This window comes from Dioszegia hungarica, assembly GCF_025882075.1.
Source record: "Dioszegia hungarica strain PDD-24b-2 chromosome Unknown MKK02contig_2, whole genome shotgun sequence".
Taxonomy (NCBI): Eukaryota; Fungi; Basidiomycota; class Tremellomycetes; order Tremellales; family Bulleribasidiaceae; genus Dioszegia; species Dioszegia hungarica.
The window spans coordinates 1,590,419-1,603,138 of NW_026515766.1; the positions used below are offsets into that span (position 1 = coordinate 1,590,419).

The 12,720-nt window shown below is 55.3% G+C and overlaps 3 protein-coding genes across 3 annotated transcripts; 2 read left to right on the forward strand and 1 right to left on the reverse strand.

Annotated features, from left to right (window-relative positions):
* Window positions 1-232: 232 nt before the first annotated feature.
* On the forward strand, window positions 233-9,271 carry MKK02DRAFT_35119 (NUC071 domain-containing protein; the record flags this gene model as incomplete). Its single annotated transcript, XM_053089088.1, has 30 exons — window positions 233-370; window positions 489-534; window positions 585-698; window positions 748-827; window positions 946-1,042; window positions 1,098-1,963; window positions 2,062-2,276; window positions 2,336-2,511; window positions 2,618-2,655; window positions 2,839-3,131; window positions 3,183-3,210; window positions 3,415-3,579; window positions 3,627-4,416; window positions 4,467-4,517; window positions 4,567-4,829; window positions 4,877-5,285; window positions 5,336-5,397; window positions 5,445-5,869; window positions 5,918-6,028; window positions 6,151-6,184; window positions 6,232-6,341; window positions 6,387-6,415; window positions 6,466-6,563; window positions 6,613-6,750; window positions 6,797-7,735; window positions 7,783-7,988; window positions 8,037-8,156; window positions 8,204-8,302; window positions 8,352-9,147; window positions 9,203-9,271. 30 exons carry the CDS (start codon window positions 233-235, stop codon window positions 9,269-9,271), a joined length of 7,005 nt encoding a protein of 2,334 aa, XP_052949465.1.
* Window positions 9,272-9,595: 324 nt separating this feature from the next.
* Window positions 9,596-10,545, forward strand: MKK02DRAFT_40011 (putative L-cystine transporter; the record flags this gene model as incomplete). Its single annotated transcript, XM_053090893.1, has 2 exons — window positions 9,596-10,288; window positions 10,348-10,545. 2 exons carry the CDS (start codon window positions 9,596-9,598, stop codon window positions 10,543-10,545), a joined length of 891 nt encoding a protein of 296 aa, XP_052949466.1.
* Window positions 10,546-10,740: 195 nt separating this feature from the next.
* MKK02DRAFT_40012 (actin family) lies at window positions 10,741-12,400 on the reverse strand (the record flags this gene model as incomplete). Its single annotated transcript, XM_053090894.1, has 11 exons — window positions 10,741-10,803; window positions 10,857-10,910; window positions 10,962-11,044; window positions 11,104-11,278; window positions 11,339-11,528; window positions 11,586-11,708; window positions 11,760-11,884; window positions 11,932-12,130; window positions 12,186-12,250; window positions 12,298-12,328; window positions 12,378-12,400. 11 exons carry the CDS (start codon window positions 12,398-12,400, stop codon window positions 10,741-10,743), a joined length of 1,131 nt encoding a protein of 376 aa, XP_052949467.1.
* Window positions 12,401-12,720: the final 320 nt, after the last annotated feature.

A 12,720-nucleotide genomic window follows, 5' to 3' on the forward strand; every position in this document is an offset into this window, starting at 1 on the left:
TCTCATTCCCCACGTAACTCCGAAACGCACGGACCTTGCACAAGTATGGACGTTGTTTGCCACCCAGCAGCTTAGCGCGAGCGACGGATCGATCCTGGCTAAGACTTCGCCAGACCTTCTTGTCTCCTTGCCTTTCTCTTATCTAGCTCGACAAAACATGTCGGCACCGCCAGGCTTCCCAGCTGGCCCGAGCCAGCCGTACGCCCAGCCCAACGGGGATGCGATCGATGGAATGGCGGGGAATTTCTTTGGGCAGTTGAGCCAGGAAGAAATCGAGAAGAAGGCGAGGAAATGGAGGACGTCCCAGAGGAAGAGGTTTAACGAGAAGAGGAGGACAGGAGGGGGAGCAGGGATCGATATGGGCAAGGCGGTAAGTCTGAGACCTGCTGTGTGGTGGAGGCGGAAAATGTCGCGGTGGAGGTGGTCCAGAAATGTTGATGGAGGGAGTTGGGGGTATTCTTTCTTGGGACCTTCGCTGATCGATATAGGAACTGCCGCCAGAGCACATCAGGAAGATCATCAAGGACCACGGAGGTAAGTTGCTGGGTGTGCAATGATGCATGGGGCCTAAACTCACGAATTAGACATGTCCAACCGGAAATTCCGCAACGACAAGCGTGTCCACCTGGGTGCGCTCAAGTATGTGCCTCACGCGGTCATGAAGCTTCTCGAGAACATACCGGCACCGTGGGAGGCCCGTCAATCCTCTATCATCCCGGGGGAGCGAAGCTGATCAATCGCAGCAAGTCAAGGAAGTCCCGGCACTTTACCATATCTCCGGCGCGATCACCTTCGTCAACGAGGTCCCGAAGGTCATTGAGCCTATTGTGAGTGCTTCTATCTACTCCTGTGCAGTCCCTATACCCTGCTACGGCGCGCGATAGGAGAAAATCGGGCGGACGTGTCGGACAAATCGGAAAAATGGCCCCCAGCTAACTTTTTCAGTACCACGCTCAATGGGCATCGATGTGGTTGGCCATGAGGCGTGAGAAGCGTGACAGGAGGCACTTTAAACGCATGCGGTTCCCGCCCTTTGACGATGGCGGGTCTAATTTTCTGTGTCCTGTTCGTTGCAAGAGCAAAAGCTGACGTCCCAGAGGAACCCCCGATGGACTATGGCGACAATATCCTCGACGTCGAACCCCTCGAAGCCATCCAGCTTGAGCTGGACGACGAGGACGACGCGGACATTATCGACTGGTTCTACGACCCCAAGCCCCTCATCGACACCCCACAAGTCAACGGCTCGTCCTACAAATTCTTCCAACTCACCCTCCCCCAAATGTCCAACCTGTACCGTATCGGCCGACAACTCCTCTCGGACTATTCGGACGGAAATGCGTTCTACCTCTTTGATCGCAAGGCGTTCTTTACCGCCAAGTCGCTCAATATCGCTTTGCCGGGCGGGCCGAAGTTTGAGCCGCTCTTCCGGGACACGGACACTTATGACGAGGACTGGAACGAGTTCAACGACATCAACAAGGTCGTTATCCGCGGAATAATAAGAAGCGAATATAAGGTCGCTTTCCCCCATCTTTACAACTCCCTCCCCCGCTCGGTCCACATCGGTACCTACCACGAGCCCAAAAATGTCTATATCAAAACCGATGATCCAGACCTCCCCGCCTTTTATTATGATCCCCTGATCAACCCAATCTCCCAGCGCGTCGTACAAGAGGCGCACACCCCGCTCGTCAGCCACGAGGACGAGGTTTTTGGGTACGGCGTCGAGGAGGACGAGGACTTTGAGCTGCCAGAGGAGGTGCAGCCCTTCTTGGCCGACAAGGAGCTGGAGAATGAGCACACGGCGGATGCGATCGCGCTCTACTGGGCGCCGTACCCGTACAACCGGCGAGCGGGGAAGACGAGGCGGGCCCAGGACGTGCCGATGATCAAGAACTTTTATTTGGAGCATTGCCCGCCTAACCAGGCGGTCAAGATTAGGGTGTCGTACCAGAAGCTGGTAAGTCTTTTTCTTGGCTGATGAACCTCTGACTGTGCTGTCTGGGCGCAGCTCGGCGTAGTCTCGAGTCTCAATTGGGTCGGACGCTGACCCTTCAGTTGAAAACCTACGTCCTCAACGCCATCCACGCCCGGACCCCTAAAGCCCAGGCCAAGCGAAACCTCTTCCGTTCCCTCAAGAACACCAAGTTCTTCCAGCAAACGACCCTCGACTGGGTTGAAGCCGGTCTCCAGGTCTGCCGACAGGGATACAACATGCTCAACCTCCTCATCCACCGAAAGAACCTCAATTACCTTCATCTCGACTACAACATGTGAGCTACAACTCCCGCTCCGCGTCCGTGCAGGCAGGGACGATGAGCTGACGACCTAGGAACTTGAAGCCGATCAAAACGCTCACAACCAAAGAGCGGAAGAAGTCGCGTTTCGGAAATGCGTTCCATCTGTGTCGAGAAATCCTCCGGTTGACGAAATTGATCGTGGATGCCCATGTCCAGTTCAGGTTGGGTAACGTGGACGCATTTCAGCTCGCAGACGGGCTCCAGTATAGTTTCGTGCGATTTTTCATTATGGTCCGATAGAGACAAAGCTGACTTGTGCAGGGTACGCCAGACTTGAGATAGCTGTGAAAAGGGGACAAAGCTGATTTTCTTAGCGCACGTCGGCCAATTGACCGGAATGTACCGATACAAAGTGAGTATTTTGTCTTCTATTATCATCTCAATCCACTTCTCACGCTTCGGGGACGGTCTGGGCTGGTGCAAAGGCAAGAAAAGCGCGGCGGAAGGAGAAGAAAGAACCCCCGCCAACCACCCAAAATTTTACGAAACAAGGAATGTGTAGCATATAGCATGACGTAAACTAACCCCCACCCAGTACAAGCTCATGAAGCAAATCCGAATGACCAAGGACCTCAAGCACCTCATCTACTCGCGCTTCAACACCGGTCCCGTCGGTAAGGGACCCGGAGTCGGATTCTGGGCGCCCGGATGGCGTGTCTGGCTCTTCTTTATGCGGGGGATGGTGCCCTTGCTGGAGAGGTGGTTGGGGAATCTATTGGCCCGGCAATTCGAGGGTCGAAATTCGAAAGTTATTGCGATGACTGTTACGAAGCAGAGGGTGGAGAGTCACTTTGATCTGGAATTGAGGGCGGCGGTGATGCACGATCTGTAAGTCGAAGCTTTGTTGAGGAGGAGGTATGGATTGAGCTGATGTTTTAGGTTGGATATGATGCCTGAGTCGATCAAGGTAAGCTCTTTCTCAAGTTGCCTCGTTTGTAGGAGGAGATGAGAGGGGTGGGAAAGAGATGGGAATGGAAGCGGAGAGAAACATTCTCATTTCTCCTTCCCACTCTTCTCTTCCCCTTTCCCCCTTTCCACTCCTCTTCTCCTCCCTTTTCCCCTTCCCTTTTCCTCTATCCCTCTTCTCTCTAGATGGTAGCTAATATCTCAGGCGAACAAGGCGAAGACTATCCTACAACATCTGTCCGAGGCTTGGCGATGCTGGAAGGCCAACATCCCTTGGCGTGTGCCCGGGATGCCGGCTCCCATCGAGAACGTCATTCTCCGATATGTCAAGAGCAAGGCGGATTGGTGGACCTCTATCAGTCACTTCAACGTGAGTTGAAAGTAGCAGAGAGATGGGACAATCAACTGACTCGTTAGCGAGAGCGTATTAGGCGCGGTGCCACCGTCGACAAGGCGGTCGTCCGGAAGAACCTCGGTCGTCTTACCCGTCTCTACCTCAAGGCGGAGCAAGAGAGGCAGAACGGGTACTTGAAGGACGGACCCTATATCAGCTCGGAGGAGGCCGTCGCCATCTACACCTCTACCGTTCACTGGCTCGAGTCCCGGAAATTCTCCCCCATCCCCTTCCCTCCCCTCTCGTACAAGCACGACACAAAGCTCCTCGTGCTCGCCCTCGAGAAGCTCAAGGAGGCCTACTCGGTACACGGACGTCTCAACCAGTCTCAGCGGGAAGAGCTCGCCCTCATCGAGCAGGCTTACGATAACCCACACGAGTGTCTCTCCCGGATCAAGCGGCTCCTCCTCACCCAGCGGGCATTCAAGGAGGCCGGCATCGAGTTTTTCGACACGTACGACAAGCTCATCCCGTGTTACGATATCGAGCCCGTCGAGAAGATTACGGACGCGTATCTCGACCAGTTCCTCCACTTTGAGTCCGACAAGCGGGGCTTGTTCCCCTCGTGGGTCAAGCCGGCGGATACCGAGCCCCCGCCTCTGCTTGTCTACAAGTGGTGCCAGGGTATCAACAATCTCACGGATGTCTGGGAGACGTCCGAGGGGGAGTGCCTGGTCATGATGGAGACGGTCTTGTCGAGGGTGTACGAGAAGGTCGACTTGACGCTGCTCAACCGGCTGTTGAGGTTGATCATGGACCACAACTTGGCGGACTACTGTACCAGTCGCAACAACGTGACTCTTACGTTCAAGGGTGAGCTAGAACATGTTTACCAGTGCAGGGCGCAGAAGCTGACAGCGCAGACATGTCGCACATCAACGCCTATGGTATGATCCGCGGTCTTCAATTCTCCTGTAAGCTACAATCTCCTCCGTCCCTATGGATGTGTAGCTGACAAGACAGCCTTTATCTTCCAGTACTACGGTCTCGTCCTCGACCTGCTCATCCTCGGTCTGCAGCGCGCATCCGAGATGGCCGGTCCGCCTCAGATGCCCAACGGGTTCTTGCAGTACCGCGACCAAGCTACCGAGACTCGCCATCCGATCCGGTTTTACTCGCGATACGTCGACCGCCTGCACATTCTGTTCAAATTCTCGGCGGAGGAGTCGAGGGATCTTATCCAAAGATACCTCTCTGCCAACCCCGATCCGAACAACGAGAACATGGTGAGCTAGGATGTTCAGAAATGCCTTGGCAAGGAGCTGACTTTTAGCTCGGCTACAACAACAAGCGCTGCTGGCCCCGAGACTGCCGGATGCGACTCAACAAGCACGACGTCAACCTCGGTCGCGCCGTCTTTTGGAACATCCGCAACTCGCTCCCACGCTCGCTCACCACGATCGAGTGGGACGACACCTTCTGCTCCGTCTACTCCAAGGACAACCCGCAGCTCCTCTTCTCGATGTGCAGCTTCGAGGTCCGGATCCTGCCCCGTGTGCGCACGCAGCAGGGGGAGCAATACTCGCTCAAGGACGGTGTGTGGAACCTTACCCAGGAGTCGACCAAGGAGCGGACGGCCCAGGCGTTCTTGCGCGTCTCGGATCAGGGTATCCAGGACTTCAACAACCGGATCAGACAGGTGTTGATGTCGTCTGGGTCGGCGACCTTCTCCAAGATCATCAGTGAGCTTTTCGTTCGGCAATTTCCGCTGGAATTCAAGCTGATTTGACAGACAAGTGGAACACTGCTCTGATTGGTCTGGTCACCTACTACCGAGAGGCTGTCATCGGAACCGTAAGCTAACTCTTTCATGTAAACGCAGGAAACAGCTGACATCCCAGAACGAACTGCTAGACTCCCTGGTCAAGGCCGAAAACAAGGTCCAGACCCGAGTCAAGATCGGTCTCAACTCCAAGATGCCCTCCCGTTTCCCCCCTGCCGTCTTCTACTCGCCCAAGGAACTCGGCGGTCTCGGCATGTTATCGATGGGTTTCGTCCTCATCCCGCAGTCTGATCTCCGATGGTCCAAGCAGACCGATAGCGGCGGTATCACCCACTTCCGGTCCGGTATGACGCACGAGGAGGACCAGCTCATCCCGAACTTGTACCGATACCTCCAGCCGTGGGAGGCAGAGTTCCTCGACTCGGCCCGAGTCTGGTCAGAGTACGCTATGAAGCGCAAGGAGGCGACGGCGAGTAATAGGCGGTTGACGCTGGAGGATCTGGAAGATAGTTGGGATCGCGGAATTCCGCGAATCAACACTTTGTAAGCTTTCCCGATTTCCTCCATGTGCGGTGTAGCTGACTCGTTTAGGTTCCAGAAAGACAGGCACACCCTGGCTTACGACAAGGGATGGAGATTGAGGACGCACTGGCAGCAGTACCACCGTCTTCGCGCCAACCCGTTCTGGTGGACGAACCAGCGGTAAGTCTCGTGCCACTGCCACATCCGCGTGTAGATTCCGCAATCCCCCCACTTTAGCTCGACTGGCCCCGCTTCTTCTCTCCTTTTGCTTCTTGCTTCGTACCATGAGCTGATAAAGGTAGACACGACGGTAAACTCTGGCAGCTCAATGCCTACGTGAGTTTCGCAGCCTCTGACCTTGAGAGCAAAGCTGACTCTGTCAGCGAGTCGACGTCATCGCCGCCCTCGGAGGTGTGGAGGGTATTTTGGAGCACTCCTTGTTCAAGGGGACCGCCTTCCCCACCTGGGAGGGTCTGTTCTGGGAGAAGTCCAGGTACGTGCTTCTTTTATGACCGAGTGAGCTGTACTGATGAAGTAGTGGTTTCGAAGAGTCGATGAAGTACAAGAGTGAGCTTTCGAGCCCTCCCTGAGCCAGGGCCAAGAAGCTGATTCTGCAGAACTTACCAACGCCCAGCGGTCCGGTCTGTCCCAAATCCCGAACCGTCGGTTCACGCTCTGGTGGTCTCCTACTATCAACCGAGCCAATGTCTACATTGTAAGCTAGCTCTTGCCTGACCAGGTCCAGGCCAAGCTGATATTCGCAGGGTTTCCAAGTCCAGCTCGACTTGACGGGTGTCTTCATGCACGGCAAGATCCCCACCCTCAAGATCAGTTTGATCCAGATCTTCCGAGCGCATTTGTGGCAGAAGATCCACGAGTCGGTGGTTATGGACTTGTGTCAGGTGAGCTTCATTATACGTACCGTCTGTGAAACTGCTGACACTACAGGTGTTCGACCAGGAACTCGAGGCACTCCAAATCGAAACCGTCCAAAAGGAAACGATCCACCCGCGTAAATCCTATAAGATGAACTCGTCGGCGTCTGACATCCTCCTCTTCTCGAGCTACAAGTGGCAGATCTCCCGCCCTTCGCTCTTGAACGACAACAAGGACATTATCGACGGATCGGTCACCAGCTCCAAGTACTGGCTCGATATCCAGCTCCGATGGGGAGACTTTGATTCGCACGATATCGAGCGGTACGCGCGTGCCAAGTACCTCGACTACTCGTCCGACTCGCAGTCCATCTACCCCTCCCCCACCGGTGTCCTCATCGCCATTGACCTCGCCTACAACCTGTACGCGGGTTACGGTGTCTACTACCCTGGTATGAAGCCTCTGCTCCAGCAGGCAATGGGCAAGATCATGAAGGCCAACCCGGCCCTCTACGTCCTTCGCGAGCGTATCAGGAAAGGTCTCCAGCTCTACTCGTCCGAGCCTACCGAGCCGTACCTCAACTCGTCCAACTACTCGGAGCTCTTCTCGAACCAGATCATCTGGTTCGTGGACGATACCAACGTCTACCGTGTCACCATCCACAAGACGTTCGAGGGAAACTTGACCACCAAGCCCATCAACGGTGCCATCTTCATCTTCAACCCACGGACGGGTCAGCTCTTCCTCAAGATCATCCACACCTCGGTGTGGGCGGGTCAGAAGCGGTTGGGTCAGCTCGCCAAGTGGAAGACGGCTGAGGAGGTCGCGGCGCTCATTCGGTCCTTGCCGGTCGAGGAGCAGCCCAAGCAGATCATCGTTACCCGAAAGGGAATGCTGGACCCGCTCGAGGTGCATCTCCTCGATTTCCCCAACATCGTCATCAAGGGAAGCGAGCTGCAGTTGCCGTTCCAGGCGACGCTCAAGATTGAGAAGTTTGGTGATTTGATCTTGGTAAGTTGTTTGCCACACCACGATGTGTGCTTCAGCTGATAAAGTAGCGCGCAACCCAGCCCCAGATGGTCCTCTTTGGTCTGTACGATGACTGGCTCAAGTCCATCTCGTCCTACACTGCCTTCTCGCGTCTCATCCTCATCCTGCGCGCGCTTCACGTCAACAACGAAAAGGCCAAGATTATCCTTCGGCCGGACCGCACAACCATCACCGAGAGCTACCATATTTGGCCGACGCTCGAGGATGCGCAATGGTGAGTTAAGGCGCTCGTGATATCGCGGTGGTCAAGCTGACTCTGCAGGATGGCTGTCGAAGTCGCCCTCAAGGACTTGATCCTGAACGACTTTGGGAAGCGGAACTCGGTCAATGTCGCCTCGCTTACCGCGTCGGAGATCAGGGATATCATCCTTGGTATGGAGATGTAAGCTCGGTCTCTCATTACGGGCAAGGCCGTCAGCTGACAAATAGTGCCGCTCCGTCTGTCCAGAGGCAGCAGATGGCGGATATTGAGAAGTCTACGGATGCTGGGAACCAGGTCACTGCCCTGCAGACCAAGACTACCAACATGTAAGCTGCCACATTCCCACTTGCGGAGAAGCCAAAGCTGACGAGGCAGCCACGGAGACCAGCTCGTCGTCACCACCACGACCAACTATGAGCAACAGACCTTCGCGTCCAAGTCTGACTGGCGAGTCCGTGCCATCAGCGCGACCAACTTGCCGCTCCGAGTCAACCACATTTTCGTCGGCAACGACGACGTCAAGGATGACGCCTCGTCATTCACCTACGTCGTCCCCAAGAACATCCTCCGGACATTCATCGTCAACGCCGACCTCCGCACTCAGGTCGTTGCGTACCTGTACGGTTCCTCGCCCGCCGACAACCGTCAGGTCAAGGAGATCAAGGCGATCGTCTGGGTTCCTCAAAGGGGTACCAACAATGGAGTCGAGCTTCCGGCCGCGCTGCCAAAGCACGACTTCCTGCTCAAAGACCTGGAGCCTCTCGGATGGATCAAAACCCAAAGCCAAGAGCTCAACCACCTCTCTCCGGCGGACGTCACGACCCAAGCCAAGGTCATGGCCTCGCACCCCGAATGGGGACCGCAGTCCATCTGCATCACCTGCGCCTTCACGCCCGGTTCCGTCTCCCTCACGTCCTGGGAACTTACCGTCGCCGGCTTCGAATGGGGACGCAAAAACACGGACGTCACGGGCGCGCATACCGGCTATAATCCCAATATGGCCAACAGGGTGCAGCTGCTGCTCTCGGATAGGATCTTGGGGATGACGATGGTGCCTGAAGGAGGCGTGTGGAACTACGGGATCGGTCTGACTCAGAGTTGGACAGAGAAGATCCCGTATACCATGACGCTGGACAAGCCAGAGTCGTTCTGGGCGGCGTGTCATCGACCGGTGAGTTTCCAATTCTTGGTTGTTGTAGGCAAGATGGGCAAAGCTGATATTGTAGAATGCGTTCCTGAACTTTGCGGCGATGGAGGGAGACGACGCGGCGGATGTGGAGAACAGTCTGGAGTAAGGAGGGGAAGAGGGGTCTGAGGAGAATGGGAAGAGCGAGAGAAAAAGAACGGTCGTGTACAGTGCCCCGGCATATGTTTGTAGATATTCATGCAATTGGTATTCAGGTTCAGCAGACTGCCTCTGAGCGGCTGAAAGGTCCAGTCCTGTGCAGGAAGGACCCCAAGTCCAAGACGCATGGTTCGGCTCTTACAGTGCTAAGGCATACAAAGTTGTTCGGCGAAAGAAGCGCCGAATAACCGAATCCTTTTCAAAGTCAGTGTTGCCTTTGTACACTGTGTACTAGCCACAGTACACTGCCCCTTCTCCCTCCCCTCTCACCACAATGCCCTTCCCTTGGCCGGCCCTCGTCTCCTTCCTCGGCATCGCCTACTTTCTCGCATGGTCACTCTCCTTCTACCCGCAGATTCTCCTCAACTACCGGCGCAAACGCACCGACGGCTTCTCGGCCGATTTCGCCTATCTCAACCCCCTCGGTTTCCTCGCCTTATCCCTATGGAACGGCGGGATGCTCTTCTCCCCGCTCGCCCGCCGGCAGTATGCGGCGCGGCATGAGGGACATGAGCCGCAAGTCGCGGGCGCGGACCTGGCATTCTCGGCGCACGCACTGGCAATCTCGGTGATTATGTTTGCGCAGGTGTTTTGGTATAGGCGAAGAACGGTCGAGTGGCTGGCAGCTCAGGCGGAGGATAAGAGCTCGGGCGCCGGGAGGGTAGGGGATGAGACGGAGCCGTTATTGTCTGGAGAAACGAGCGGGAGTGGGAGCGGGGAGAAGCGGGAGAAGGCGCAAGACCCGGTCGTCCCCTCCATCCCTGGCCAGTTCGCCCTCGGAGGTATCATCCTGCTCTCGGCGGCCTCTATCGGCCTGCTCTGGGCGCATAAGATCGAATGGCTGGACTGGCTGTACCTCATCAGCGCCATCAAGCTGTTTATAAGCTCGGTCAAGTGGATTCCCCAGATTATGCTCAATTGGCGCCTGAGGCGAGTGGAGGGGATGGCTATTCATGGGATCACAATGGTATGTCCTCCTTCACGTCTTGAGGAACGGTGGCCTGGATCTTGGCGCTGATATCGCAGGACCTGGCAGGATCTGTCTTCTCCTTTGCCCAACTCGTCATCTCGTCCATCTTCGTTGCGCACGACCCTAGCGGTATCCTTGCCAACCCGGCCAAACTCGGTCTGGCGGGTCTCGCGGCCTTCTTTGACGCTATACTACTGGCGCAAAAGTACGTCTTCTTTCGGACGGAGCGGACGTCTCTTCTGGGGGAGCTGTAGCCGGATGTGAGATGGGGGGTGTCGGGCGATCTCGGTGGCTGGCGCTGGACGGTGAGGGGGGCGAAAACTGCACAAGGTGGTACTATTGGACATTGAGGAGACGGCGCTGAGAGTAGGGTTGTACCGGTTGTATAGTTATCATTATATACATCAAGGACGTAGAAGTCGTCCATAGATCGTGTATCCGTCAACCATCTAGAATGCCTTCTTATGTATAATGTCCGGGTCCTCCTTGTACTCGTCGGCCGATACCCACATCTGCGCCCTCGTCAGCTCGGAGCCCAGCTGCAAATCGGTTGACACGAACTGACCTTTTTGAATGTGCTCAGTCCAGCCAAGATACTGCCTCCTATCCAGGTCGAGTACTGATATGTCAGCTCTGCTCTCCGGTGCCGGTCGAGCCATATTGAGCTTACTATTCTTTCTGGAGGAGCATAAATCTTCAACTTGACCTCCTTGTTCAGCTTCTTCACTTCGGCCAGTAATCTATCCCCGAAACCTGGTATATCAGCTAACCGTACTCCCTAATGGTGGTGTACCTAGCGTCAGCTGACTCACCTGTACACAGTGTCGATCCACCCGACAGGACGATATTGCTATACAACGATTTCCGCAGGTCCAGGTCCGTCCGGTTGATCGAGTCGACAATGACCTGATGTACCCCAGGGTACTCTTGTCCTATTATCTCTGGGTTGAAGAGTATTTCAGGGGCGAGGAAGCGTTCTGTGCCGAGCTAACATGGTCAGCTTCAGCTCCTGCCTATGGTAGTAGAGGTGTCGGCGAGCAAGCTAACCTGTATCATCTTCCCATCTGGAAGCCTAAACTCGCCCAGTGCTCCGCCATTATCCTTTTCTTCCTTCGCGGGATTGAGGGAAAGATAACATGTCTTCTCTTTGATCTGTCGTACGACCTCCTTCTCGGCTGATGTGTGGAGGTAGTGGCCGTTCTTGCGGAGAAGGAGTTGTAGCTGGTCCGTCACGTCGCTGGAGTATCAGCTTGAGGCCTTACGTTCTCGCATCATTGTGCCGAGTTCAGCTTACCGTCCAGCCAGGTCTATTCTCCGTATTGCGTGCGGCATGGAGAAGCCCTCGAAGACTGGCACGGCGTGCGTTACGCCGTCTCCGGAGTCCAGGACGATTCCTGTTGTGCGACCTGACGAGTATCTGATGGATCAGCTGTTGTCTCATGTCCTTCATGTGATCGCGACAGCTCACAGACTGAGTACTGCTTGTACACTGGTGAAGAAAGCAGGAACGTTGAACGTCTCAAAGAAGATCTGAGCGGCGACATCTCGATTCTGCCGTGGATTCAAAGGGGCCTCAGTCAGGAGGACAGGATGCTACCAGAGTCAGCTTCTGTTAGGAGGATCCAAATCGGCGAGCTCACTTCTTCGCTAAGCGCCTTCAGCCCGTCCGAGTACACCCAACCCCATATCCGCTCCATATCGTCCCAATCCATCACTATCCCATGCTCCATTGGGTATCTTATCTTCAACAGACCTCGGAGTTCCTGTGCTCTCCTTCCAATAAAGATGTTGTCCTGTATCGCACCGGCCATGACTCGTGGATGCTTTGGTCTGCCGACACTGAGGGGTCAGCTATAGAGGGCTCTGCATGGCCTGGCCAGCTGTGCAGACGCACTATGAAGGGATGTAGCAGGATGGCTTCTCTTCGCCTGCGAAGCCAGCTTTGATCATTCCAGATCCCTGTATGTATTAGCTTGGTCCACGCGAGGAAGCACCGGCGAGCTCACATTGTCGAGCACGACCGGCTGATTTGTGAGGCTTTATATATCAGCTGAAATCACTGGGACGTCCAGGTGGGCCAGCTCACACATCGTCAAATTCGGTAGCCATACTGTCGCGGATCCAGTGATGCTAGCTGCTGGCGCAATTAGGGTATGAGTAAGGTGTGGAAGGAGAAGCAGAGGGGTATGTAGAAGGTCAAAGTCAACTTGTGCGACAGTCAACAGCAAGGACGCGAGGTGGAGGCCCGTGCAGCGAGCCTAGTTTCACAGCTTGGACCGGTCAAAATAGGCTCAGGACAGGATTAGACGTTAGGCGCGTTCGGGATGGCTGCACCGACTCTTGCCTCTCCTCGCCAACTCCTCGCTATAAACCTCTCTTCTTCTGCTTTGATACAACTACACTATGATCGCATCAGCAACACCTATGCT